The 27,719-nt window shown below is 52.5% G+C and overlaps 2 protein-coding genes across 3 annotated transcripts in view; one reads left to right on the top strand and one right to left on the bottom strand.

Annotated features, from left to right (window-relative positions):
* TSPEAR (thrombospondin type laminin G domain and EAR repeats) overlaps positions 1 to 20,025 on the bottom strand; it is a 140,422-nt gene extending 120,397 nt beyond the window's left edge. The window contains exons 1-3 of one of the 2 annotated variants that reach the window (XM_073231243.1): positions 14,172 to 15,122; positions 13,810 to 13,922; positions 13,432 to 13,726 (exon numbers count right to left, since the gene is read on the bottom strand). In XM_073231243.1, coding sequence (XP_073087344.1) covers positions 13,432 to 13,534 — 103 coding nt within the window. In that variant the 5' untranslated portion in view covers positions 13,535 to 13,726; positions 13,810 to 13,922; positions 14,172 to 15,122. Of the gene's footprint in view, positions 1 to 13,431; positions 13,727 to 13,809; positions 13,923 to 14,171; positions 15,123 to 19,179 lie in introns of those variants that run through there. The other variant, XM_036994918.2, reaches the window with a different exon arrangement.
* On the top strand, positions 10,495 to 11,222 carry KRTAP10-12 (keratin associated protein 10-12). The gene is given in 2 exon segments (XM_017647660.3): positions 10,495 to 10,749; positions 10,752 to 11,222. Coding segments are annotated over 2 exon segments (636 nt in total). The 5' UTR covers positions 10,495 to 10,584.
* Positions 20,026 to 27,719: the final 7,694 nt, after the last annotated feature.

The raw sequence follows: 27,719 nt of genomic DNA, 5'->3' as shown, positions 1-27,719 counted from the left end.
AACATACAGTCCAAAAGACAATAGAAAGACATTTTAAAAATATTAAAAGAAACCTTGTCAAAACTATGAACTTAAAGTATCTTCTAAAAATGAAAGTGAAGTAAACAGATAAACAAAAACTGAGAGAGATTAACAGCAGACATGCACTGCAAGAAAATTTAGAAAATTTCTTCAAACCAAAGATTATGAGTGTAGAGAAACCTGGGTCTATACAAGGAAAAGAATAGCTCTAGAAATTAATCCAAAGCAAAGATGAATGTAAAAGTCAGTACGAGATAGTTCACTGTCTAGAGCAAACATAGTAGCCATGTACTCTGGGATTTTTAACATGTGTAAGAATAAGACAGGACAACAATAACATGAAGTGTGTGTTTGGGGTGGGGGAGGGAAGTCCACTGCTATTAAGTCCTGATATTATAGATAGAGGGGCATAATATTATCTAGAGGTAGATTGTGTTAGAGTAAAGGTGCATACAGAACAATCAACTTCAAAAATATGAGCCAAAAGTAGAGAATAAATGCAAAAATTTAAAATACTAAACTTACTGTACAGCAAAGGACACCATTAGCAGAACAAAAAGACATCATACAGTATGGGAGAATATGTTTGTAAATGACACACCCAACATGGGGTTAACATCCAAAATATATAAAGAACTCACATGCCTCAACACCCAAAAAGCAAATAACCCTATTTAAAAGTGGGTGGAGGATCTGAACAGACACTTCTCCAAAGAAGAAATTCAGATGGCCAACGGGCACATGAAAAGATGCTCCACATCACTAATTATCAGAGAAATGCAAATTAAAACCACAATGAGATATCACCTCACACCTCGATGGCCACCATCGAGAAGACTAAGAACAACAAATGCTGGTGAGGATGCATAGAAAGGGGAACCCTCCTACACTGCTGGTGGGAATGTAAACTAGTTCATCCATTGTGGAAAGCAGGATGGAGGTTCCTCAAAAAACTAAAAATAGAAATACCAATTGACCCAGGAATTCCACTCCTAGGAATTTACCTTAAGAATGCAGGAGCCCAATTTGAAAAAGACAGATGCACCCCTATGTTTATCACAGCACTATTTACAATAGCCAAGAAATGGAAGCAACCTAAGTGTCCATCAGTAGATGAATGGATAAAGAAGATGTGGTACATATACACAATGGAATATTATTCAGCCATAAGAAGAAAACAAATCCTACCATTTGCAACAACATGGATGGAACTAGAGAGTATTATGCTCAGTGAAATAAGCCAGGCAGAGAAAGACAAGTACCAAATGATTTCACTCATATGTGGAGTACAAGAACAAAGAAAAACTGAAGGAACAAAACAGCAGCAGAATCACAGAATCCAAGAATGGACTAACAGTTACCAAAGGGAAAGGGACTGAGGAGGGTGGGTGGGAAGGGAGGGAGAAGGGGAATAAGGGGCATTACGATTAGCACACATAACATTGGGGGGGCACAGGGAAGGCAGTATAGCACAGAAAAGACAAGTAGTGATTCTATAGCATCTTACTATGCTGATGGACAATGACTGTAATGGGTTATGTGTGGGGACTTGCTTAATAGGGGGAATGTAGTAACCACAATGTTGCTCATGGGATTGTATATTGATACCAAAATAAAAATAAAACATACTAAACCTAAAAGGAAGAAAGACAATAAAGAGAACAGATGGGACAAATAGAACACAACTAGCAAGATGGTATTTTATACTTAAATATATCCAAAATTACATTCCATGCAAAATGTCTAAACATCAAAATTAAAAGACAGAGATTTTCTAATTAGATTAAAAATGCAAGACTCAACTATAAGCTATCTACCAGAAATCCTTGTTATGGGATTAGTATAAAATAATCCCTATTTATATTATGAAATATAAAAACATAGGTTAAAAGTAAACAGATAGGAAAATATAGCATACAAACACTAATCAAATAAAGTTGAAATGACTATGTTATTATAAAAAAATGTATATTTCAGAGAAAGACATAACACCAGAGGTAAAGGTGGATATTACGTGATGATAAACTGGTTGGTTCTCCAAGAAAACTTAACAATCCTAAATGTGTAAGCACCTAACAACAAAGTGTCAAAACACATAAAACAAAAAACAGACAGAACTGAAGGAAGACACAGACAAATCCACATTTGTCATTCAACTTTAGCTTCTCAGTAATCAATCAAATGAGAAGATAGATCAGGAAGGACAATACTATCAACCACCTTGACCTAGTTGATAGAGAACACTCCACCCAACAATAACAAAATACACGTTCTTTTCAAGTGCACACAGAATATACTGAAAATACTATTCCACTTTATAAAATATGCCTCAACAAATTTAAAGGAATTGAAATTAGACAATATATTCTCTGACCCCTATGAAATTAAATTAGACATTTCTAAGAAGAGAATAACTGCAAACTCCCCACATGTTAGAAAATTAACCAATACACTTCTAAACAATCTATGGTTCAAAGAAGAAGGCAAAGAGAAATTAGAAAATGTTTTGAATTGAATACAAGTGAGAAGACAGTATGTCAATAGATGGGGCACAGCTAAAGCAGTGTCGAGACAGTTATATCTCAAAATGCATATATTCAAAAAGAAGAAAATTTGGGGTTCAGTTATCTGTTTTCACCTTAGACTAGAAAAGACGAGCAAAATAAACTCAAAATGAGCAAAAGCAAGAAAGTAATTTAAAATACCAGCAAAAATCAAGAAATAGAAATAGAAAAACAATAGAGAAAACACAATGAAACCAAAAGCAGCTTCTTTGAGAGCAATAAAATTGATAAATCTCTAGCCCAATCAGGAATATTAAAAACTAAAAACAAAGATACAAAATACCAATATTAGGAATGAAAGAATTATTATAGCTCTTACAGTCATGAGAAAGATCACAAGGGAATGATATCAACTTTAAACCAACAAACTTGGTAACTTAGATGAAATAGTCAACGTCATTCAAGAATATACAACCTAAATAGTCCCGTATCTATCCAAGAAATTGAATGTGCACTTAAAAACCTTACAACAAAGAAAACTCCAAGACCAAATAGCTTCACTGGCAAATTCTATTAAACATTTAAGGAAAGAATACTGTCGATTCTACCTGAACTCTTCCAAAAGATAAAAGGAGTAGCCTTCCCAATTAATTTTATCAGGATCAGCTTCCTGTGCTCACACCCCAAGCCTCCGACATCAAGCACCCAGCCCACCAGCCTTGAGGCAGGAACCCGCAGCAAGAGGAAGCAGAGCAGCCCTGAAAGGGGGCAGGTCGCTGCCTGTGGCCAGGTGCACCCGGGCAGGGAGCGGGGGTGGGGGAGGGGGGTGAGGAAACCAGCCACTCCCTGCCCCCAGGACCTCCCACCTTCAGGTGAGCCACTGTGAGGAGGGATCGCTGGGGAGGGCGTCAGCCCCATAGCCTCGGTGACACAGACCAGATGGCCAGAAAACATACAAATAGAAAGACAGGCAGAGGGCACTGCATGGGGAAAGCATGATTTATTTGGCTCCCATGGGGTACGGTTTCCATGGGGACAGAGTGGGACCCTCAGGACCAGGGCTTCCCTGAGGGGATGTGCAGGTCACGGAGGCATCCAGATCATCCTGCTATGTTCTCCCCAAAAAGCTCAGAGGGTTTGTTGAGCATGTTTTCATTGGCCACTTGCAGAACCCGGGGGCCCACCAAGGATTCTAGAGGGCAGCAGGTGTGGCCCTTGTGCACTGGGAGCAACTGGGTAGATGCGTGGTCAGCAGCAGGAAGGGGTGCTACAGGAGACGGGTCTGAAGGGCAGGGTGGGGCAGGAGGGCTGGCAGCACCCGGAGGACTGGCAGGAGGGGGCCATGCACACGGCAGGCTTACAGCTTACAGGCACACACACAGTGGGCCTGCAGCACACAGGCATGCACACAGTGGGCCGGCAGCTCACAGGCACACAGCAAGACGCCTGGCAGGGCCTAGGCACGCAGCAGGCAGCCTGGCAGCCGAAGTAGCAGCTGGTGTTGCACATGCTGGAGGGAGGCTGGGCTGGCGTCAGGGTAGAGAACAGTGAGGCCTGCAGGCTCCTCCCCTGGGCAGCCTTTATATCTGGGCACAGCTGCTCTCTTCCTCATTTTTGCATCTTCCGGCTGTCTCCCAGAACTTAATTTTCTGTTGTAGATATTGTGTTTGTTTGTTTGGCCTGTGCCTTCACAATGCACTGCCCTTTCTTCAAGCTCATTACACTTGGAAACTTGCCCACGTGCCCTACTGACTCCATCTGGATTTTGCCTCGTTCCTTAAAATTTCACTCAAGTTACTTTTGTATGAATCCAAACACTTGATCCCCAGATTCCCCTCTGTGTGTGGTGATGGTCCTTGAGCAGCCACGAAAGGGCGCCCTCCTCCCCAATATCAGGCAGGCTGCACGGCAAATGTGAGGAGAGGGAGCAGCCTGGCCCACCCATGGGCGTCCCGGGAGCTGGGAGCCAGTGCTGAACAGTAGCAGATACCCAGGAAGGACACCGAGACGGCTCACCCACAGGGTGCGTGCAGACCAGGGGGTGCGAGTCCCACGGCACTGCTGGCGGGTGCTGACCTTGGATTATTGTCCAGAGAACACCTCACAGTTAGAGAATCAAGAGGCCTTCAGCCTCCTACCTGGAAGGGCATCTCTATAATAAACAGGGCAGGACCAGAGCTGACCCCAGGGAAGTGTGTGGGCCCTGTGGGAACCAGGCACGCCAGACCCATCCGGCAGAGCACAGTGTGCACCTGCGGGTGTGGCACAGGGTCAGCTGGGACCTGGACAAGGGGCTGCCCACAGCAGTGGGTCTCCTCTCTGCCCTGGGGCTCTTGCCTGACTTCTACAGGCCCCCCTAAACGCCGACATGCTGCAGTGCCCGCCCTGCCCTCTGCCCTCCCTCGGCTCTTGGCTGTAAAATCTGCATTGTACATCTAGATAACCTCTGTGCCATTTTATAAAAGAATTCAAGGTCTCTTTCGTTCCGTGTCCACCTCTACCCTCGGAGAAAGCTCTGAGAATTTAATGTAGAAGATACTGTTTCTGAGAAAATGCCTGCAATGGAGGCTGCTGAGGTGAAAGGCACAGGCGTGGATTTATAAGTTTTGTAAAGCAGGGTCCCTAAGGACTAACACACAGCTCAGTGTGGCCTAGGTGCCTGAACAGGTGTGCCCACCTCGGGGCCAAACACTCCTGTGCAGGACCTGCTTCTTAGGGACACACTCCGCATCCTGACCTCCCTCCAAGAGGAGAAACACTCACTGGCCCCACCTGCCCGAGAGCTGCCTGTCCTCCGGCTCCACACTGAGGCGAAGGGGAGCAGAACTCGCACACCTCCTCAAACCAGAGCCTCGGCTGCATGGGCCAGGAATCTTCCAGAACAGACAACAGGCAAGCATGGAGTACATAATCATGCTGGGAAAACTTCATGGAGTGGCTGGTACCACACAAGCCCTCCCATCAACTGTGCAACCGAAAGAAATCGATGGCACTCCGAGCAGGGCAAGGCCGAAGAGCAGCACAGCTGGGCCGCCGGGAGGAAGGAAGCGCGCACGTTGCGCTCCGCCTCTGCCCAGCACCCCCCAACCGGTCGGCTTCCGAAGCGCAGCACCGTGAGCTGGTTTGGGCAGGCACCACAGCCCCGCTCCACCGGGGAGGAAGAGACCAGAGGTGGGGAGGGGGAAGCACGGGGAATCTGCGGACTGGGGCGTCGGGAAGGAGGGACCCACGCCTGAGTCCGCGCTGGCACCCAGTAAATCCGCGGAGAAGGGCGGGCTGTGCATGTTCAGGGCGAGACCTCAGAGGCCTTGGCCTGAGCAGCTGCCATAGGATTGAGAGCTGACACCCCACACAGTCACACCTAGAGGGGAGATTATGCCCCAGAGTAAGACCTACTGCAGATCGCTAACAAGGCCTGGCCAACCCTCACAAAATTTCAAGGGAAGACAGTTTGGAGGTTGGGTCCCCCCAAAACATAGAGCTTAGGAAGCACTTTGGACTTTCCACAGACCCACCCTAACAAAGTGTGAAACCAAGCTTGCACAAGTTCAACGTGATCAGTTAGTGACTCCCTAGCAGAACAAAAAATCAATAGTCAGTGAAAGATAATGGAATGTAGGCTCCCTACAGGTATTATCATAATTTCTAACATATAATAAAAAAAATCACTAGACATAAAAGATATAGAAAATGTAAATTCACAGTTAAAGAAAAAAATCGATCAATAATAATAAAATCTAAGATGGCCCATATGTTGTTTTGGCAACCAATGCCTTTAGAGCAGCTGTTTAAATATGTTAAAAGGATCAAAAGAAGGTATGTTCTGGTAATTAAAGGAAAATATTATTTTCATGAATGAATAGATAGGGAATCTTAGCAGAGAAATGGAAGCTATTAAAAAATGGGAATTCTGGAACTGAAATGCACAATAAATGTGCATTTAAATGTCCACTGGGTGGGCCTCACAATGGATTGAAGGGAAAAGAGGAGACTGAGCAAAGGTAAATCATGCAAGCATAGAAACTATCCAGTCTGAAGAAGGAAAAAGAATTTTAAAAAATGAAATGAGTCTTTGAGACAATATCAAATAATCCGACATATATTAGTTCAACCTCAGAAGGAGAAGAGAATTATATTAAAGCATAAAAATGTTTTAAAGAAATAATGGACAATTTTCCCAAACCTGATTTAAAAAACAAAAAAATCACCAACTTACAGATCAAAGATTCTTAGAAAAATCCAAGTAAGATAAATACAAAGAAAACCGTATCTGGATGCATAATAGTTGAAGTGATAAAAACCAAAGAGAAAAATCTTCAAAGCAATGAGAGAAGGAAACCCTTCACATACAAGAAAAATAAATAGTAACAGCTGAGTTCTCATCAGGTTCAGTGGGGGCCAGAAGACAGGGTGGTCTGACTCCCTGCAGAGCATCAGGCCAGTCCCTCTGCCAACATCAGTACTCACAGGGGACTGACACAGGCACAGAGGGCCTCATGGCCCCGAGAGAGGGCCACCCTTGCAAAGTGACACCCACCATGGAATAATGTGCTGTGCTGATGCGTGAAGAGAACAGAGCACAGGGGGTGTCGGAAGGAACACTGAAGCCACACTCCTGACCATGGCTTCCCGCCCTGTCGACAGGCACCATGGACTCTCAGGCACGTCTGCAGGGCCACGCTGCCTGGACCCCTGGGCTGGGAGAGGAACCTGGAACGGGCAGCTTGCCCCTGTCTGCGCATGGTCCTCTTGGGCTCCACGTGGCCGCCTAGTGCTGCCTGATCCAGGAGAGAGGTTCCAGGCTGCGAGGGTGCAGCCCGCAGGGGTCACACACCTAAGCCATGTTCTCCAGGGCCCAACATGACAGATATTTTCATCTGTCTGCCCCTCTCTGGTCTGTTTCAACTGATCTGGGACTTCAGGATACTCCAGCATTGAACTAAATACTATCAAACTGGATTCAGCAGCATATTAAAAGGATTATATACCATGACCAAATGTATGGCTCAATCTTTTTTTTATCAACTAATGTAACATAACACATTAACGGAATCAAGGGGGGGAAAGAACACATGATCTTGATGTGAAGAAAAAGCTTTTGGCAAAATCCAACACCATTTCATCATTTTAAAAAAACACTCAAAAAAACTAGGAATAAAAGGGAAATACCTCAGTCTGATAAGAAGGCATTTAGGAAAAACCCATGCTAACATCACACTCAATGATGAGAGACTGACAGCTTTCTTTCCTCCAAAGATCAAGAATGAAACAGGATTAACTGGTTCACCATTGCTTTTCAACTTTGTACTAAAAGTTCTAGCCAGAGCTATTAGACAAGAGAAATATAAGGCATCAAAATTGGAAAGAAGAAAGTAAAATTATCTCTATTCACAGATGACATGATCTATATATAGGTAGTAAAAAAAACATATCCACAAGAAGGTACTAGAGAATTCAGCAGAGTGTACACGATCACACAAAGGTCAGATGTATTCCTCTACACCAGCAAAGAACAATCCAAAAAGGAAATTAGGAAAACAATTCCACTTACAATCACATCCAAAAGAATAAAATGCCTAGCAATAAATTTAACCAATGGGGTGAAAGACATGTATACTGATAACTGTAGAACATTGTTGAAAATTAAAACGACCAAAATAAATGAAAAGACATCCTATGCTCACAGGTAGGAAAACTTAATACTGTTAATATGACAATACTACCCAAAGCAATCTACAAATTCAATGTAATCTTTATCAAAATTACAAAGCCTTTTTTCCAGAAATGAGAAACTGGACTTCAAATTCATATGGAATTGACAGAGCCTAGAATAGCTAAAATAATCTTGAAAACAAAACAAAACAAAACTGGAGGATTCTCACTTCCTGATTTCAAAAAATACTATAAAACTACAGTAATTGAAACAGTGTGGTACTGGCAGAAGGACAGACTTACAGCCTAATGGAATAGAATTGAGGCTTATTCCAGAAATAAACTCAAATATTGATGGCCAATTGATTTTTGACTAGGGTTTCAAGATCACTCAAGAGGGTTGGGGGAATCATGTTTTCAACAAATAGTACTGGGAAAACTTGGTTTCCATGTGTAAAAGAATTAGTGGGACCCCCTCCTTACCTCACCCCCAGTACAAAAATTAACTCAAAATGGATCAATAGCCTAAACGTAAGAGCTAAAACAAAAAAGGTATTAGAAGAAAATATAAGAGGACCACTTCATGACTATGGATATGATAATGGACTCTTAAATATGACACCACAGCAACACAAGAAAAAAAAGATAAACTGGACCTCATCAAAAAACTTTAGGGAATCAAGGGGCATTATCAAGAAAGTGAAAAGACAATCTGCAAAATGGGCAAAAATATTTCCGAATCATATATCTACTAGAAGTTTGATATCAAGAATATATAAAGAACCCCCACAACTCAACAACAAAAAGACAAACAACCCAATTTAAAAATGGGAAAATAACTTGAATAGACATTTCTCCAGCAAAGTCATACAAATGCCCAATAAGCACACGAAACGGTGCTCAACATTATGAATCCTTAGGGAAATGAGCACCACTTCACACCTACTAGGATGGATAGGGCCTCCTTGTGGAAGGCCAGTTGCCCCCAGGGTCCAGGCTGAAGTCAGCCCATCACGTTATGCTGAATACAATCTGTCCTCAGCCTGCGGTTCTCCTCCGACTGCAGCCAGTGTACTGCATCCCACTCAGGAAGGCCCAGCTCCTCCTCCTCCGCAGGGGCCTAGGCTGCACCCTCAGTCCCCAGGGATGCCCTCACCACACCCCAGAGGGGCCCCCAAACTACAGGGCCCCACCAGGCTGCCCCTGGACCTGGGCGGCTCCCAGGCACCGCTGCTCCCTCTGGGTCCCAAGAACGGCCACAGGCTTCCTGCCCGCACAGACACAGCATGTATAGCCTCCCACCACAGGCGGGATGGCGGGCACAAGGCCACAGGCTGCTGGGCCGCACTCCAGGAGCTCAGACTCCCTGTCCCCTGAGACACTCCCTCTCTTGTCCAAGCTCCTGTCCCTTTGGGTACCAGCTCCTGCAGCCTGAGAGAGTCAGCTCTCCAGCACCCAGGACTGCCAGGTGCCCCTGGCCGAAGGGCCACTCTTCAGACAGTCACCCACAGGCCCCTCGAGCTCCAGGCCAGTGCCCAGTTCCCCTCCAGGGCTCTTGGGGTCCAGGTAGGACCTCTCCACAGGGCTGGACCAGTGCAAGGCTCCGCACCGAGCCTGCAGGCCTCTTGCCTTTCATTCAGCATGCCTGCCTCCAGGGAAGAGCCTCCCGCCTCTAAGCAGTCCACCCTCTGCTCCCTCCCCAGGTCCCTTCCATAGAGCCCCGGCTGGGCCTCACTTAGATCAACCCCGCTCCACCCCGCTAAGGTTGGGCTCCTCTGCCCACCTGCCAGGGGACTTCTGGGCAAGTCCCCAGCTGTGCCTGTTTCCCTTTCTGTAGGGCGGGAGTAACAGCAGCATCCAGTTCACAAGGCAATTGTCAGGGCTCATGAGTGAACCCTTACAAAGCTGCGGGCATAGAAGGCCTGCTCTGTGGGTGTCTGCTAGTACACTAGAGACAGACCACTCCCGGGCCACCCCTGGGCCGGCAGGTTGGGAGGAAAATTACGGCTCAAAATAAAGAGAATACAGAAAAGAACAAAATATGCCTGTGACTGGGCTGAGCATGGACATAGAGGGGAAACGGTACTAAGAAGCCCCAGAACAGAAAGATGCTCAGTTGAGGGCTCAGGGGCTCCAACCCTCCAGGTTCTCACATTGGTCTTGCCCAGCTCCTGGCACCTCCCCTGCACCCCCAGCTTTATGCAGGAGTTTAATAAGCTCAGCTACCTGTTCTGGGTCCAGGAAGCACATCCCCAGGGACCTGCCCCAACAAGGAAGACGGGTGCTTCCAGGCCCTCAAGAGGGACACAACGCAGCCCTGAGGGGTGTATAAACCCAACCACCCTGGGCACCTCACTCACACACACTCACACACACACATACACCCTCCTCCAGCCCACCGCCCAGCATGGCCGCCTCCACCCTGTCTGTCTGCTCCAGTGACCCAAGCTACGGCTGCAGGGTCTGCCTGCCTGGGTCCTGGGGCTCCTGCACCGGCCCCTCCTGGCAGGGGTACGATTGCCCGGAGAGCTGCTGCAAGCCCCCTGCTGTGCCCCCAGCTGCTGCACCCCCAGCTGCTGTGCCCCGGCCCCCTGCCTGACCCTCGTCTGCACCCCCGCGAGCTGCGGGTGCAGTCCCTGCCAATCAGCCTGCACCAGCTCGTGCACACCCTCCTGCTGCCAACTATCTAGCTGCCAGCCCTCCTGCTGCACCTCCTCCCTGTGCCAGCAGGCCTGCTGCATGCCTGTCTGCTATAAGCCCATGTGCTGTGTGCCCGTTTGCTGTAAGCCCGTCTGCTGCATGCCCGTGTGCTGTGTGCCCGTCTGCTCTAGGGCTGCCCCCTGCCCAGCGACCCCGTGCTGCCAGCCCACCCCCTGCCCCTCATCCCGCTGCAGACCCTCCTCCTGCGTGTCCCTGCTCTGCCCGCCCCCTGTGCAGCCGTCCCACCTGCTGCTGACCTACTCATCACCAACCCCACCAGGCTGGCACTCTGGGCACCCCCGTGTCTCCTCACAGCCCAGCACAAGCTTTGATTTTGGAATTTAACTCCAGCACAAGCTCTGAAACACCTCTCTGCATGTGCACTGACCTTGGACCCCAACAACCAGGGCTTAGCAGTCTGCAGCCTCCTCAGAGGGCCCTGAGTCTACCCTCCCCTAGGATTGTGGGGGCCCCCAGGTTGTCTCTGATAGCCATGGCCCAGGCCTCCCCATGGCCTCACAGGGGCCTCTGCCCTGTCTCTGCCCCCAGAAAGTGTTGGCCTCCTTCCCCATATGCCAGCCTTGAGCTGAGTGAATAAACTTGCCGGCCTCACCTCTAGGGTCCTCTCTCCTGGCTTGCTTTTATGGCTCACCTGGATGATAAGCCCACCTTGGGAGCATCTGCAGTAGTGTGGAGTTCTGAGGCCACCTGGGGGCCCCCGACCCAGCTCCTGCATCTGTCCCTCCAAGCATCCCTGGGCAGCTGTGCTGCATGTCCATTCAGAGGGCTAGCAGCCCCTTGGCGAGAGGGCTCTGTTTACTCCAGGCCTTGATCTCCCTGGTCAGTCTGGGGACACTGAGGGTAGGGTCCAAGTTGTCCTCCAAGCCAGGAGGCAGGCTGGGCCACAGCATTCCTGGGGCACAGCTAGAGCGGAGCATCTCTGCGTCATCCAGCTTCCTGAGTCTCCCTCTGTCCCAGCCTGTTGGTCTACCTGCCCAGGCCCCGGATCCTTCCCACAGCCCCAGGTCCAGCCTGGCGTGGCAGAGGTCAAGGGGAAGAGGCCAGAGGGTTAGGCGACCTCAAGGGCCCCACTCTGTGTCAGAGCCCAGGCTTGCCACCCTTGGGGTATTCCCTCAGGCCAGTGTGAAACCCACACCTTCCTGGAGCCACCAGGGCCACTGCCTGCCTCTTGATCCTCCCCTGCTATTGACCTGCCGCCTCCCTCCCAGGAGACTGTGAAATGCAGTAAGGGTTCCAAAGACAGGCAGGTCAAGAGGGAATGGCCCCCCTGAGAGAAGGTCTGAGATTACCTGACGCTCAGGAGGTCCCCCCGAGAACCTGACTCAGACCCCCTGGGTGGAGCTGGCTTTTCCAGGGCTGCCCACACCCAAAAAAGGGGGATCTTAGGGAACCTGTCCACGGAAAGTAGTTTTTCCCTTTGACTGGAATGGGGTGGTGTAAATGGGAGCAGACAGTCCTTGCTCCCGCATCCTGGGGCCGAGGAGGCAGGTGGGAGTCTGGAGACCCTGCCCCTCCCTCCGGGAACCCTACTGTGGAAAAGAGGGTGCGGAGAGTGAGAGACAAACTCCCCCCAGCTGCCAGAGCCAGGAGGGACTCTGCCCACCGCCCCTCCTCTGGACCCCACCTGCCCACCAGTAAACCAAGGGGCCCCAACCACCTGTGCGCCTTGACCCATCTGGCTGGCTGGCGAAACCCATAGGACCTTTCTCAGAAGCATGTATTCAACTGTGTAAAACAATACTCCAGATTTCAAGGGGAGACAATTGTGCAAAGACACAATTACCAAAATATTTTTCAAACAAATGCGTGGCGAGATGTGGGCTATTCATTGATGAAGAACCGCCGGTGGTCTCCTGCCAACAGAGAGGACTCTGAGGGGACACAGGGTGTGGCAGCTGCCTTGGTGACAGTCCGGAGTGTTGCCAGCAGCAGAAGTCACAGCCCCTGCCGGAATTTCATCGCCCAGCCCGCATGGGGCCCAGCTGCCTTGGGGAAGCGCACACCTGTGTTGGTGACAGGCCGCTTGCTGCTGACCTCCCTGTATCAGGGAACAGAACCAGGTTCAGGCCAGGCAGCTTTATGGGGAGACTTTTGCCAAGCGCACCCCTCCCCTGGGGCCCCAGACATGTTCAACACGCAGGGTGCAGCATCCCTCCCGTTAGGTCGTCCCCTGGCGATGAAATTCCTACGGGGCTGTGACCTTGGGTGGCAGTCATTGTCTTCAACCCGGCCACAGCTCCCCAGTGGGGGATGTAGACGTGCTGCGCCCCACTGCTGGGCACACTTGGGACTGTCGCCAAGGCAGCGACCGCATCCCCCCGCACCTGGGTAGCCACGTGGAGCCTGGCAACAGGAGGGGCTGAGCAGGTGCCCCCGCAGCTTCGCAGCCTTCCCGTCCCACCGCAGTGTGCCAACCGGGCCTCAGTGGAAACCGGGGGGGCCACACGTGGTGAAGGAAACGAAGTCCTCACCTGGGTGGCCAGCCTTCAGGCTCACGCGTACACGCGCATGCAAGCACAGACGACCCCCTTACCTTCCCTGCTGATGCGCGGCGAGGGGGCGTGGACAGGGTTCCCGCGGCTGCCCCCGTGCCCACCGGCCCCAGGCTTCACCTGCCTGCACACCGGGAGCCCCATGGGAGGCGAGGTGGGCCTTTCTCCTTCTCTCCAGCCTCCCCGCTGGCTGGGTGCCCCTGAAGCTGCCCGAGATGCTCCTCAAATCAGACTCCCCACGGCGAAGCTGCGCAGGCCGGCGGCCGGAGCCCCGACCTGAGGCTGGGATGAGACGCCAGCCGTTCGCAGCTGGGGCCACCACCCCCGCGCCAGGCCCTGCGGGGACCAGGACGGACGGGAAGGTGCCCACTCGCACGGCCCAAACCCCCGTCCGCCTTCTGAGCCGAGCTTGGACGCACCTGCAGGGTGAGGAGGGGGACCCTGGGGCCTCCAGTTCCCTCCTGTCAGGCGGACACCCCTTCCAGCAGAGACGCAGGGTTAGGACAGCCAAGATCCAGGTACCCTCTCGGCCCTGAGACTCAGGATGGAGAGAGAAGTGGGCGCCCTCCCAGCCAGTAGCCCCCCACCCCCCGAACGTATTCTTCTGGGAGGGTGGGGTTGATGAGGGAGAGGGAGGGAGGGGAGAAGTGGGAGGGAGGGGAGAGGAGGAAGGGGCTGGGTGGGGGAGGGGGGAGGGGCTGGGGCAGGGGGTATGGAGGGGAGAGGGGGTAGAAGGGACGGAGGGGAGGAGCGAAGGGGTGGGGGGCATGGCGGGGCGCACCCGAAGGCTGCTGGGGTCCGGCTGAGGAGGCACTCGGCCCAGGGCCGGGTCTGGTTGGCGGGGCCAGGAACCAAGTCCAGGCCGGAAGTGTGCCTTGGGGGCCTGCTGGTTCCACTGAGGCAAAAGGTACTTGAATGCCTGATTCACTCCTGAAGATCCAAACCGCAGGCCCCGCCTTCGGGGTATGAAGGGTATTAGAAAGATGAGTGTAAGGCTGGATGTACCCGAGGGAGGAAAGCGAGGACACTGCAAGTGGAACAAAGACGGCACCAAATAGCTCTGTGCCATATTAAGGAAGGAACGGACAGCTCTTCCTGCATTCCAGTTCCGTGAGGTGGCGACAAACCCCGGATGCAGAACCCCTCCACCCGGAAGGAGGTGACCTCTAGCTGTCCATCACCCGACCCTGAGCCAATAAAAATTCCCCACATACCCCTGGCACGGCCCACTTCCCCCACCCTTCCCTGTGCTTATAAAAACTCCCCGCCTGTCTGGTTGGGTGTGACTTCTGAGGCACCTGTTTGTGCAGACAAGTGAACCTCGCCTGGAATTGCACTCAAATAAACTGCCTGGCCTTTTGTTGCCTCTCCTCGCCCGCTCATTTCGGTTAGAATTTATCTTACAATGAGTATCTTTTGTTTCCTAATTTCTATGTGGACAAAAACTGTGCCCTGGCCTAGCGGCTAGGAATTTTTTAAAAGACAAACTGTCAGGGTGACGGTGCCCAGGCCCCCCGGCGGCACAGGCAGCCACTTGGCCTGGGGCGCAGCCCCTTCCGTGTGTGGGAATAAGGGGCGTGGCCCCTCTGATTCAGAGGCGGGGGCCTCCTCCGGAGGGTGGTCGCTGAGCCTGTCCTGAGGCAGGGCTTGGGGTGGTGCTTCATGTAATGGCAGACGAGCCCCTTAGCCGAGCCTCAGCACTGCATGTTTGGGGACAGGGGCTTCCCAGCTGCCGACCACTCCCCAGCCTCGCAATATGGCCAACCAGTTGAGGTGATTTTTCAGCCCTCCCGACCTCCCCGACTTAGGAGGGGTCACCTGGGGGTATGGCGCTCAGAGGAGGCCTGGGGCTTCTGCCCCACCACCGAGGGGCCTGTGCACTGCCCACTTGTGCTGGGCGGACAAAAAACGGCTGGAAAGGCTAAAAGGGACTAAAAGGACGGGCCAGGAAGGGCCCTGCCCAGGGCCAGGATAACCCAGAACCTACGGGGAAGCACCCATCTTCCTACAGAGCCCCTGTTAAACAAGTCCAAAGGGCAGAGGTGGTGGAAGAATGCCTGGGCTCAGCTAGCAGGGGTGGGGGGAGGACTTCCTGCCCCCCAACTGCAAAGGAGGCCTGATGCTGGAGGGAGTCGGGGGCTCTCTGTGGCCTCCACACCCCAGCAAGCTTTGAGCCATGATCTGTTCCAGTCAATTCCTGTTCAGGTCCTCTAGCTCCAGGGGCGCAGCACACCCAAGGCCTGACCACCCCACTCACTCCTGCCCCAGCCCAGGGTCCCACCACCTCCCAGAAGGTTTCCTCCTAAGGACCTTGCGCCCCGGGGAGGCCTCAGGCTGCGCAGCCAGCTCCAGGGCAGGGACCCTGCCACCTGAGCTCCCAGCCCAGCACAGCACCTTCCTTCCTGGATACTGAGCCTGCGAAGGAGGGAGTGAAGTGAGCAGGGAATGGAGGGTGCCGTGTAGATGACTGCTGACCCCCGCTGGGCCCCGAATCCCGGGTGAGGAGCCAGCCTCTGACTGTCCCAGGGACACCACATGGAGATGCAGCGGAAGGCGAGGCACTGTTACCGGAGTCTGGCAGCAGGTGAGCGCAGATCCCCCACCACATGCTTCCCTCCAGGCCCCCAGCCCACCCCTTCTCTCTGCCCAACCCCCTGGAGCCCACCAGATGTCCCCACTGTGGTTCCCACGGCCCCTCCCATTGGCCTCGTGCCACGGGGGCTGTCTGCCAGCACCCGCACACCCAACTCCAGCTGATTGCTCCTGTTTGAGGGCACACGTCTAGAACCGCCACACCAAGGCATCCCCCCCCGTGGGACACCCCAGCCACTGTCCTGACACCACATACATCTTGCAGCCCAGAATGGGGGCTGCTTCTAGGAGCTGGAGGGACCTCAGCTCCATATTTCAACCTTCTTGTCTCACGTCAGCTGGCCGGCTCAGGGGGGCAGCTGAGGGGTCCAAGGATCAGAAGACTCGGGCTGGCTCCTGGAGTCAGGGAGGCCAACAGCTCATAAAAGGCATCTTGCTCCAGAATCCACCTGCCACCCTCATACGGAGGCACGCACCTGCACACTGCAGGCACATTGGCCTGAGAGGCCAGCTGCTCTGCTGTGGAGCCCATCCACCCGACCTCCACCCTGAGGCTGGTCCAGCAGCCACGTGCCCCTGGGTGCCTTGTTTGTGCTGACCACCTGCTGGTGTGATCTCTGGCCTGGCTGAAGCCCTGAGATCACTGATCCTCAGACACACCTGTGCAGAAGGGCCAGCCCCACCCCTCAGCATAGGGTCCACACCACCCACCAGGTGGACGGTTCATCTCAGCTTTCCCATCAACAAAACTGGCCATACCCCGTAGATGTAAAGGTGTGCAGGCTTCGGGAGCCACCTGACCCAGAGCCATAGGAGCTTTGCTCATCAGCATGCTAATTAATTGGTGATCTGCTCATTGGAATGCTAGTTAATTGGTGATCTGCTCATCAGAACGCTAGTTAATTGGTGAGCCACTCATTGGTATGCTAATTAATTGGCAAGCCACTCAGCTTATTCTGATCAGTCAGTGAGCTGCTCACCAGGTGGTGGACTGACTACCAGTCTGCACGCCTGCAGGGTCCCAACCATTCCCCAGTGAGCCCCGCCAGCACCCCCACACACCGTGCCCACTGCCGCTGTCCAGGACACAGTCCCCGCTGTCCAGTCCTTCCGAAAGCCAGGCAGAAGTAGCTTGCTTCATGTCCAGACAAAGCCCTGCCCAATCCCACAGCTCTTCTGGACTGTCCTTCCCCATGGCCTCCTCAACACTGAACTTGAAGCCCTACAGACACAACGTCCTATAGATCCGTTGTCCCTACACACACACCGTTCTGCCATCTTCTGGCCCACTCTGGCCACCCCACCACTGCCCACACTGAGCTGAGCCTTCCTAGGGGCAGGTGTCAGGGTTCCATTTCCCCCCCTACTGCCTCAGTGGGTTGGAGTCCCTGAGAATCCCACTCCCTCAGTTCCCCATAGTCCAACAGAGACCTTATTGCAACCTATACTAGGCAGCAAGTGTGGATACTAGGCAGAGGGACGAATAGTCCAGGGACCCCACACAGCACCCTCCAGAGAAAGGGGTGTGGCACCAAGGGGTACAGAAGCCCCAAGCCCTCAGGGGCCCTGGAAAGGGCCTCGGCCACAAGTCACCACTCTGGGCTGGTGTCTGGTCAGATGCTGGGGCAGCCGGGTCCCTGTGCTTCACACACACACATTGCACAGACCCATGAGCAAGGCCCAAAGGAGAGTGAAATCCACCCCCCACCCCACAGCCCTACAGTGCAAAATGAACGGAATCAAAGTGATTTTTTTCAACTACTTGAAATCCTAACTAGCCATTATGCAAGTTTCTTGGGAGGGTTCCAAATTCGGTTCAATATTATTTACTTGACTTTTATCTTTCCTCCTACTTCACGGTATTTATAACTGGGTCATCTTTTAACTATTTGCAACATACCTTCAGGGAAGAGGGGGCAGGCTTTATAAATAACCTTTATTATTATTATGCAGGTCGATTCTGTTCCCAGCACTGAAGTGAACATGAATGTACATGTCAGTGACTCACTCCCCGCCACGGAGACTGCCGTGTGCACAGGGCTGTCCTGAGCTCCAGCTGGGTCCCTCTGCGGGCATGGCCCCTGCGTGTTGGTCTGCAGGGGAGGGTCCGCAGGGGAGGGAGCAGCCTTCATGGCTTGAAGCCAGGAGATTTCACCTGGTGACGAGTTACTTGGCTCAGATTTGTTTGCAAATCATTCAGTCCCAAGGCGGTCACTGCAGGCAGGTGTAGTCACTGAGGGAGCCTGGAGAGCAGGGCTCCAGCCCGCCTCCCCCACCACACACAGCACCCCAGGGCCTGCCCACCTCCCCCAGGATGAGGCCATGGGGCACCCAGCCATGCGGGCCACGCTCCAAACTCAGGTCATCACTGGTCACCTTCCGGTCACATCACAGGGACCAAATGCCATCAAAACAAAGAGCTATAATATGAAGGGGACTGCAGATGATTCCAGGGGACCAAGGATGAGTAATTTGCAAATAAAAGTGGAACCTCCCTGCAAATATGGGAGCACCTCCCACTGACACCCGCGCCTGACCCAACAGTGAGACCATGGGTCCTCCCGTGACCCACTTACCTGCCCATAGCTTGGTGTCCAGCTACCTCGTTTTATTTTCCTATTACTCTGCTTTTTACTGTTATGTCTGACAGACAGAATCTCTCTGGAGAAACTCCAGAAAGGTATGGTGATGATGTCATAGTCCTTTAGGGAGCGAATGCAGCCTTTCTGGAAAGGAGGGGGCAGAATCTCCTCGGCCGGCAGTCTGCCCGTGAGCCGGCCTGGGGCTGCGGCTTGGGGTGGGGCAGCTGCCCCTGAGAGGTGTGCTCTTGGCCCCCAGATCAGTGTGTTTGTGGGCTGTCCCCACGCTTTGCTAATTGCAGACCTAGGGTCCTCTGTCCACCAGGCAGGGGAGGGAATGGCTCATTCCTAAAGCAGGTGTAAGGCCTTTCCCAGAGGCCACGCAGGTAAATACTTGTGAAGGGCCTCAGAAGGCAGCTGGTTGACTTGTTGAAATCAGTCCCCACCCTGTTAGCATCTGGAAGAACCGCATCTCCACTGTGACCCTCTCCTGCGCCCTTTCATCTTCTCTACCTGGTCTCTCGGTGCTAACGACCCTGTGACCTTGAGTCAGCACCAGAAGGTGGCATTTAATTTGCAGCTATGCCCCTTGAGGCCCCCAGCTCTGTACCCCCTTACCTGTGCAGGGCTCCCATGGCCGGGTGCCAAGGCCTGGGGTCGCTAGGGGCAGAAGCAGGACCCACAGCGTCAGCAGGACAGACATGAGGGGTCCAGGTCACAAGCTCCATCCAGGGGCTCTGCTCTCAGCCTGCGGTGAGTCAGGCGCTCCTCAGACACACCTCAGCCCTTTCAGGGGTGGCCTTGGGGCCCCCGGGATGGCCGCATGACCCAGGCCTGCGTCAAGGACAGAGGCGCCTGCAGCTGCTCTCCAGGCAGGCGGTGCTGTCAGGTGGGGGCTGCAGCCGCCCGTCTGCCCCTCACTTCCGCGTGGGTTTGGGTCCTGCCTTGCAGGTGACAGGTGATAACATCTCAGCACTGCTCTGATTACTCATTGGCAAGGCGCGTTTTTCCCGAAGACGGAAAGAGATGGTCCAGTGCAGAGCCGAGAGCGAACAGGGCACTCGGAGAACCTGTTTTCCCCGGGCGGCGCCTTCGGGGACTGCGCGCCGGCCACCTGCAGGGAGCCGAGCAGACCGGGCTGGCGCGCCGTCTCGGGCCCGGGTCACAGGGCAGGTCCGCGCTCCGTGGGTGCCTGGGGAAGGCGGCCGGGCCCCCGCAGAGGGCTTTTATCCGGTGCCCGGCCCTCCGAGGGCGTGTGGGTTTGTCGACGGCTGGGTTTCAGGAATTCCCCTCCGGAGGGAAGTCGTCCCTTCAAGGGAAGAGCTAATGAGCAGCCGGGGAAGAGTCGGCAGGGGAGGGGGCGTGCGGGGCGCCCCGCTCTGTCAGGGCCGGGCTTCCCCAAGCCGCGTGCCCTGCGGTGCTGACCCGGCCGACAGCTGGGAGGTGTGGCTGCACTTTGTACAGCACCCTGCTGCCTGCCCTCCCGGCAGCATGCGAGGGCGCGGGAGGAGCCCCCTGCGCCCCGGCAGCTTCCCTGGGTCAGGAGGCCCCCCAGAGGCACGTGTTCCCTCGGTGTAGAGCAACAGTGTTGGGCTGCGGACCCCAAGCCCTCCCCCAGCTGTGCCAGTCACGAGGTCTGGGCGGAGGCTTTCGTGAGGAGCAAGACCTGGGGCTGGGGCTTCCTGCGGGGGGTGAGGACGAAGGGCGCAGAGGGAGGCGGAGAGGGCCGCGGGAGGCAGGGAGGGAGGGAGTCTCTTCACAGCACCGCCCCCACGACTGTAGAGATTCTGTCCGTCTGTCTCCAGACAGACAGACTTCTCCAACACATATGAGCAGATGGCCCTTGTCCTGTCACACGGTTTTGGCTAAGAGCAGGCTCACGAGGAAGCCCGGAGAGGCTCGTAGGGCACGCACCCTGCCAGGCAGGCCCAGATGGCCTCCTTCGGCCCCCCACACAGACTGAGTTTATGTCATGGAGGATAAAATGAAGGTTCCTGTGGCCAGGATTCTCACCTGGCCCTGCTTGACTAGCTCACTGCACACCTGTGGGCAATGCATGGCTGTTGACTCTATGTAAAGAGCTCCGCCCAGTGCTCTGGGCACGACACAGGGGCAGGGCTGCAAGGCTGCAGGAGAGCAGAGCAGAGGCTGGAGTGGTGGCAGCGCCGAGGACAGAGGCCCAGAGGACGGCTGTGCGGGACAACTGTGCAGAAAGGCCCAGAGGCAGAGACTGGCTTGCTGGTGCAGACTCGCTCTGAGTGAATGGGATTCTAGTGACTGACCTGCCACCTGGAAATAAAGTTGGGTATAACCCTTTCACCCAAGACCGTTTTACTGTTATTTTCTTTGGTCACATTGAATCCACAGTGAACTTGCCCGGGGCTGAACCCCACTGGCCAGACAGTCATACCCTAAATCCTTCGTTGTCTTCCCACAGTCCTCACAGCATCCTCACCAGGAGCAGATTCCATCTCAGGAAACCACGTTCTTTGCTTCTCCGCAGGAGCAGCTCCTCACCCATTATGGTTTTCTCACAAGATCGCAGCACTTCGAATGTAATGAAAAAGTTTGAAATACTGGGTGGGAGAATTACCAAAACATGACACAAAGACACAAAGTGAGCAAAGGCTGTTAGGAAAACTGCACCAATAGGCTTGTTCCTATTTTCAGTAGGCTGGCTGGATGCTGGGTTGCCACAAACCTTCAGTTTGTAAACACCTGGTCTGTAGGCGCAATAGAAGCAGGTGCGCCTGTCGATGGAGCTTCCCGCTCATCTCTCCCAGCTGATGAGCACTCTGGGTAACAGGGGCCCCTGGCCAGGCGGCAGTTCAGCAGGGCAGGTGGCTTCCCACAGGCTGGGTGGGTGGTACTGGGCAGGGCCACTCAGGCAGATGACTGTGACTCCTGCCAACCTTGCCCACAGGACCACTGACCTCTGACTCCAGGTCTCTTGCTGACCTTTGACTGGTTGATAAAAATGAAACTGTGTGTCATTTTTTAACAACCAGATCTGAAGAATCTGAACCCTTGCAGGAAATCCTTCTGTTATTTGATGCAGTAATACTAGCAGTCCTCTCAATGACAAGCAAGGGGTTATTAGTGGAAATCTTGTTCATCCTTAAAACTATAGAAATATGTGCCTGAACACAGAAGAAAGCCCAGGATTTCCTTCTCAAGAATGGTCCTGTGTGACCCAGGACAAGTCACTTAAATGCCCCGAATTTTATTTTCCAGCTCTGTAGAATGTGCCAGATAAGGCCTGCATGGTAGGGATATCCTATAAATTACATGATGGATATATAAAATTAAAAAACATTTTCCCAAACATGTCCTGAGCACACAGGTTTCCAAGATGCTTGAGGGGACGAGTGAGAAGTGGCAGCAAGAATGGCCGGAACGGAAGGCTGGGTGGCATTGACAGCAAATAAGCCGGGCACAGTTCTCTCCCAGTTCGGCCAACCTCATGTTGCTGTGGAAGTCACCTTTCCCCATGTGATATGCACTGAATCACGGAACTGTGTCCCAGAAGCCACTAAGACAAAAGTATGTGTAAGGAGGAGGCATGTCCTGCTGCAGTGTCCAACCAGAACCTGCCCCAACCATCCACAGGCAGGTTTCCACCTCCAGGAAGCAGACTGGGCAAACCCCCAACCAGCCCTCCTGGCACACAAGCGCCAGCTGTCCCAGGTCTGCCAATGCCTCCAAACAAAATGTGGAAAACCTCCCAAGAATTTCCCCAAACACATCCAGTTTAACCCTGGGGCCGACTGCCACGCCCCTTCGTCTGTGCAGCCACCGCAGGAGGGCTGTTTGCTCTGCAGAGAACTTGGCTGTTCACTGAAGCCCTGCGCAGACACATGGGGCTTTCTCACACTGCAGTGACACCCCAGGCCTCGCTCAGTGGCCGAGGCATGTCCACTTTTCAGGGGGATGCTCAACATACCCGGACTGGGCAGTGACACCTCCTCCAGGAAGACGAGGGGAAGGGATGGGTAAAGAAGAAATTCCAAGTGGCAACTCCTTGTTGTAAAATAAGATGCTGATGGCTTCCAATACCCCCATTTGGGTTCTAGTAACTGACCTGCCACATGTGCAGACTGAGCCTCTGTGGCTTTTAATCATTGGAAAACACAGTTCCTCCTGAGTATACCATGATTCAGTGTTTAATGTTCGCTGTTCTAAGGGTGTTTGAAAAGGTCTCTGTGGGAATAAAGAAAGCACCTGATTGGTGGCAGCGGGTCTACATAGACTTGGGGGTCCTTGGCTGCTTGGACTACGAGCCGTAGTCTGCTCTGGGGCACCGCTCCTGGGCCAGGACATGCCGGGCTGGGCTCCCACCTGGCACTGCCCCCCACCACGGATTCACCTGAGAGGCACGTGAGGCCGTTGTCTCCGGGGACACAGGCTGCAATCCCACTCTGGAACTGTCTAAGGAAGAGAGGTCTCATTGCCACTTTTTCTTATCACCCAAGGAGCTCTTTGGATGGCAGGCCCTTAACCCCTTAAAGGGTTACTGCAAATATCTTCTCCTTATCACTTCTTTTTTGTTCTTGGGTTTTTTAAAATACTTTTTGATACTTTTGTCTTTTGCCAAGTATTTTGAATTTTATTTAGTCAGCATTATTTTCGTTAAGATTTATGGGTCTTAAAATACAAGTTTCAAATCCCTCCGTTACGCTGAATGTTGCTGTGTAGCTCTGATTCGCCTGCCGTGTGATTCTGAGTGTTTGGAATGCAGTGAGTTGAACTCTGTTTCCAGAAAGCTGTTCTGCATGCACCATTTATTAAATACCTTTCTCTCCCCACCCCCTTAAATGTCACATTTGTGATGGATCTGACTCCTGCGCACGCTTGGATCCGCTCCATTAAATCTGTTCAACCAATCTATGTCCTTTGCCAGCATATTATTTTGATAATAGCATTTATAGTAAGTGTTCATACCTATGAAGAATATAGACACTTTTGAACAGTATTTTCAAAAACATATTTGCAATTCTAACATACATACTTTCTCTTCCATATGCACTTGAAAAATCACTGGTTTTCATCTCTAGCACCCAAACCAAAATCAAACAAGCAAAAACATTATAAGAATACATATTGGAATGGTAATAAGTTTACAGATCAATTGCAGGTAATGGACATTTTTATGATATAAAGTCTCCTCACTCAGGAACATGTACATCTCCCATTTATTCCAGTCTTGAATTAAGTTCTTTTTTAAAAAATACATAGTTTTGATGATAGAAGGCCTCTACTTTATCTATAAAGTTATTCCTGTAAATATCCTATAGATTTATTTATAATTTATCATCATTGTGAAGATAATACCCCCATATCCACTTATAATTGGTTATTGCTATAAAGAAAATTGCTTTGTTTTTGTACAATTATCTTATATCTAGCAACCTAGAATTCACTGATTTTAGAACCTCTTTTTTTCCTAGATAAACAAACATTGTCTGCAAACACAAATAATTTTGGCTCTTATGTTTTAATGTGTGTGCCAATTTGCTTACTTTATGGGTTGAACTCGAGCCTTCAGAACAATTCTGAAAACAGCGACAATGGTGGGCTCCTTATCTGGTTCCTGATTTTAGTGGGAATGGCTGTGGAATTTGGTAGCATTTTTCTTCTCTTTTACTTAGAGTATGAATGGCATTGCATTTCTCAAATGCTTTTGCACACTGACATGATTCACATGTTTTCTATTTTAATTTGTCAATTAACTACTTACAAATCTCTTTCCTAATGCTGACCTCCCCTACATTCCTGGAGTAAAGCACACAGGGTCGTGGTGCACTTTCCCTTTTACACCGCTGGATTCGACCCAGCATTCATTCCAAACACTTGCCTTCATATGCACACTCTTCTCTTTGCTCTCTTCTGAAGCAGCCCCCTAGGGCTCTGGCTGACCCTCGGATGCAGAGGCTGGGCGGTCTGGGTCACAGCTGCACCTCTGTGCTGAGCACGAGGCAGTATTTGTGGGTACAAGCTGCATCTACCCACCAGACTCCCTCCTGAGTGTCTCAAAGGCATTTCCCAATGCTCCCCACTCAGAAAATGGCTCATCAGGGGTGCAGGCCAGAAACCCAGAACTCATCCTGGGCACCTCCTCAACTGATTTCACCCCCAAACACCTCTGCCGCTGGCCCTCACTGCCTTCCTAGTCCAGCCACCCTCATTCCGTGCGGTCACTGCCCGACCGTCCCCTGAACCCCTCTGGGCCTCTCTGCAGAACCCAGACCTGACCAGACAGTCTCCCTTCGGTGGCTTCCAGCTTCCCAGAATAAAGATGACAATCAGGATGTGGCCTACCAGGCGCCGGGGTTTGGCCCTGTCCAGCAGCCCCTGTAGTCGCACAGTCGCGCCCTTCCCTCGGAGCTCCGGCTGCAGGGCTTCTTCCTCCCACGTCCAGCAGGTGCCTCTCCCAGCAGGGCTGCTCCCAGGCTGGGCCCTTTGCCCCACAGCCTTCTCCCTCCTCAGTCTAATTAACATCTCTGCTGAAGTCCCCTTGCTAGGGGTTCTCGGCACACTCCCTGCACCCCAGCTTCAGGGCAGTTTTGATCACTCGCCCAGGTGACCCTTTGAATGCTGTCTGTCCTTCTCCCCAGACTGGAGGCCCAGGCACCCAGACCATGCCTCTCCAGGCTGAGCTTCGTATCCTGGCACTCAGCATCAGGTAACCAATTAGTGAGCTTACTATCTTGGCCGTGGGGGTGATATTACGGTTATGCTAAGTTTGTAAAATAAATTGGTGTGATTTCCATGCTTTTCCATGGTGTAGACTACTTGGACTATTGTGAGAATTTTCAGCAGATAACCTGGGCCTCATTTGAAACTTTTGCTCCTTGCCACATTTTTAAAAACTTTTCAAGCCTACAGAAAATGACAAAACCTGCTTCACCTTAATGCAAAGTGCTCGTTGGAAATGCTTTGACATTTGCTTCTCTCTTGTGTCTGCAGGTGTTTATGTAAACTATTCCTGTTGAACCATTCGGACATGAATTGTTAACATGACCACTCTAGCTATTTCTGCATGTGTTTCCTACAATAAGGACACGCTCCAACATTTCTACAATAAAATGATCGTATCTAAGATAAATACCATTAATCCAGTAAGGTTAGCTTTTCCGTGACCATATTTAAATTCCAGCTGGGGACTCTTTCATTGGTAAATGTCTCAATCTTTTCCATTTCTTTATGTTTATTTGTTTATTCTGGTTTTCTATGCCTTCATGTGCAAACATTGTTGACATATATTACTGAGAAATCACCCACTGCCTCAAGTGTGTCCCCCAAATCCACCTGCTGAAGTCCTAACTCCAGTACATCAGAATGCGATGTTTCTGGAACCAGGGCTGTTGCAGATGGAATCAGAGACGAGGGCAAACTGCAGTAAGGGGCCCATAATCCAGTGTGACTGTGTCCCTGGAGAAGGAGAAATGGGGACCCAGACACCCAGGGAGAGGCCACATGATGGTGGGTCAGAGGTCAGGGTGATGCAGCTACCAGCCAAGGAGCCCCAGGGATGGCTGGCTCACCCCAGAGGGTGGGGAGGCCTGGGGTCATGCCCCTCACAGTCCTGCCAACACCTCGATCCAGGCCGAGACCCACTGACTTTGTGAAACACTCAGGCAGCCTCAGCTCAGGCGCCTCTCCTGATGCAACCTGCCACACCTGCGTGGAACACCTGGCCTCTTTATGTCGCCTGTGTCACCCGCAACGGGGACCCATCCCTGTCCCAGCCCCAGGGGCTGTGTCTTCTGCCAAAACTCACGGAACTGCAGCAGGTGGACCCGTTAGTGTGCACGCAGGGCCAGCCCAGAGCACCTCGCACCCCAGAGCACGCAGGTGCCCCCGCGCCAGGGCCCGGAGACCCTCCAGAAGGCCTCTCTTTGGGGAGCTGAGGAAAGGTCAGGAGGGTCACGTTTGAGCCCGTCCTCAAATACAAACATGTGCAGAACCCCATTCCCAGGACCCCAGCATCACGGATATATTTCAGGTCAGCCTGACGCCAGTTTATGTCCACCGTTCACTTTTCCTGTTAAACACCGTCGGGGGAGGCACAAGGCACACTAGCCGGGCCCCAAAGGAAGGGCGCGAGGCGCACGGCCCGGATTGGTGCCCGCCCTCAGGGCCCTGCACCGCCTGCTCAGAGCCCACGGGAAGCGTCCTGAGACAAAGTACCTTCACCGGGAAACAAATGACCCTGAAATCTGCGAGAGTGGCAGTAACTTTATCCTCACGGCGGGGCCACCGACCCAGACAGTGGTCCACCCCGTGTGTGACGCTGTGAAGGCGTTTCTCGATGAGATGGGCAGTCCCATCAGCAGACTGAGGAAAGCCGGTTATCCTCAGTAACGTGGCTGGGCCTCACCCCACCCATGGGGGTCTTACCAAGACTGAGGTGCGGCCGCCCCCTAGGGCCCGGCCAGCCAGCCGGCCTGCAGACTTCGGCCGTTTGGACTGGCGGGCCTCCGCAGCTGTGAGTCGGTTCCTTCAAATGCCCCCAGAGGTATGTGACCCTATAGACACGTACTGCCGCTTCTGTTTCTCTGGAGAGCCCTGACCGCCATACCTAAAGCTGTTTCAGATTATCTTCCAAGGCACACCTGGGGGTGGGGAGGGGGCGGGAGAGAGGGGGGAGGGGAGGGACCTTCCTGCAAGCGGAAGACTTGTGCTTTTACTGTTCTTATAAATTAGAGTTCCAGGTAATGTCACTTCGGAGGGAACAGATTCTCCAAACTCAAAGTCAAGTCCGGAAACCACTGCTGCGGCAGACTTCAGGTGCTCTGTCTGTGTGGCTCCAGATGCTAGGACGGATTTTCAAAGGGTCCTCCAGTCCCTCAGGAGATGACGACCTGCCTCGGGCATTTATTTACTGTTTTCCACACGCTGCCGCCCTTTGCTAAAAGCCCAGAAGCTTCTGCAAGACCCTCAGGACGGCCGCACCCACACGCACACCGCAGGGCCCGGAATCGGTCTCCTCCGCGACTCGCGGAGGGCCCTGGGGGCCCTTTGGGTCTGGGCTCGCCGGCGTTTGCTCTCCCGGGTCTCAAGGTGCAGGACGGGCTGAGGCCAAGGGGGGCCGGGCGTTGGCTCCAGGACCTTGGCCGGCGGCCACCGGCTGCATCCCCTCCCTGGCTCCCCGAGCC

This window comes from Manis javanica, chromosome 3 (genome assembly GCF_040802235.1).
Source record: "Manis javanica isolate MJ-LG chromosome 3, MJ_LKY, whole genome shotgun sequence".
NCBI classification, from domain to species: domain Eukaryota; kingdom Metazoa; phylum Chordata; class Mammalia; order Pholidota; family Manidae; genus Manis; species Manis javanica.
Note: the sequence above shows the minus strand (reverse complement) of the source record. Positions and strands in the feature narration are given on the sequence as shown.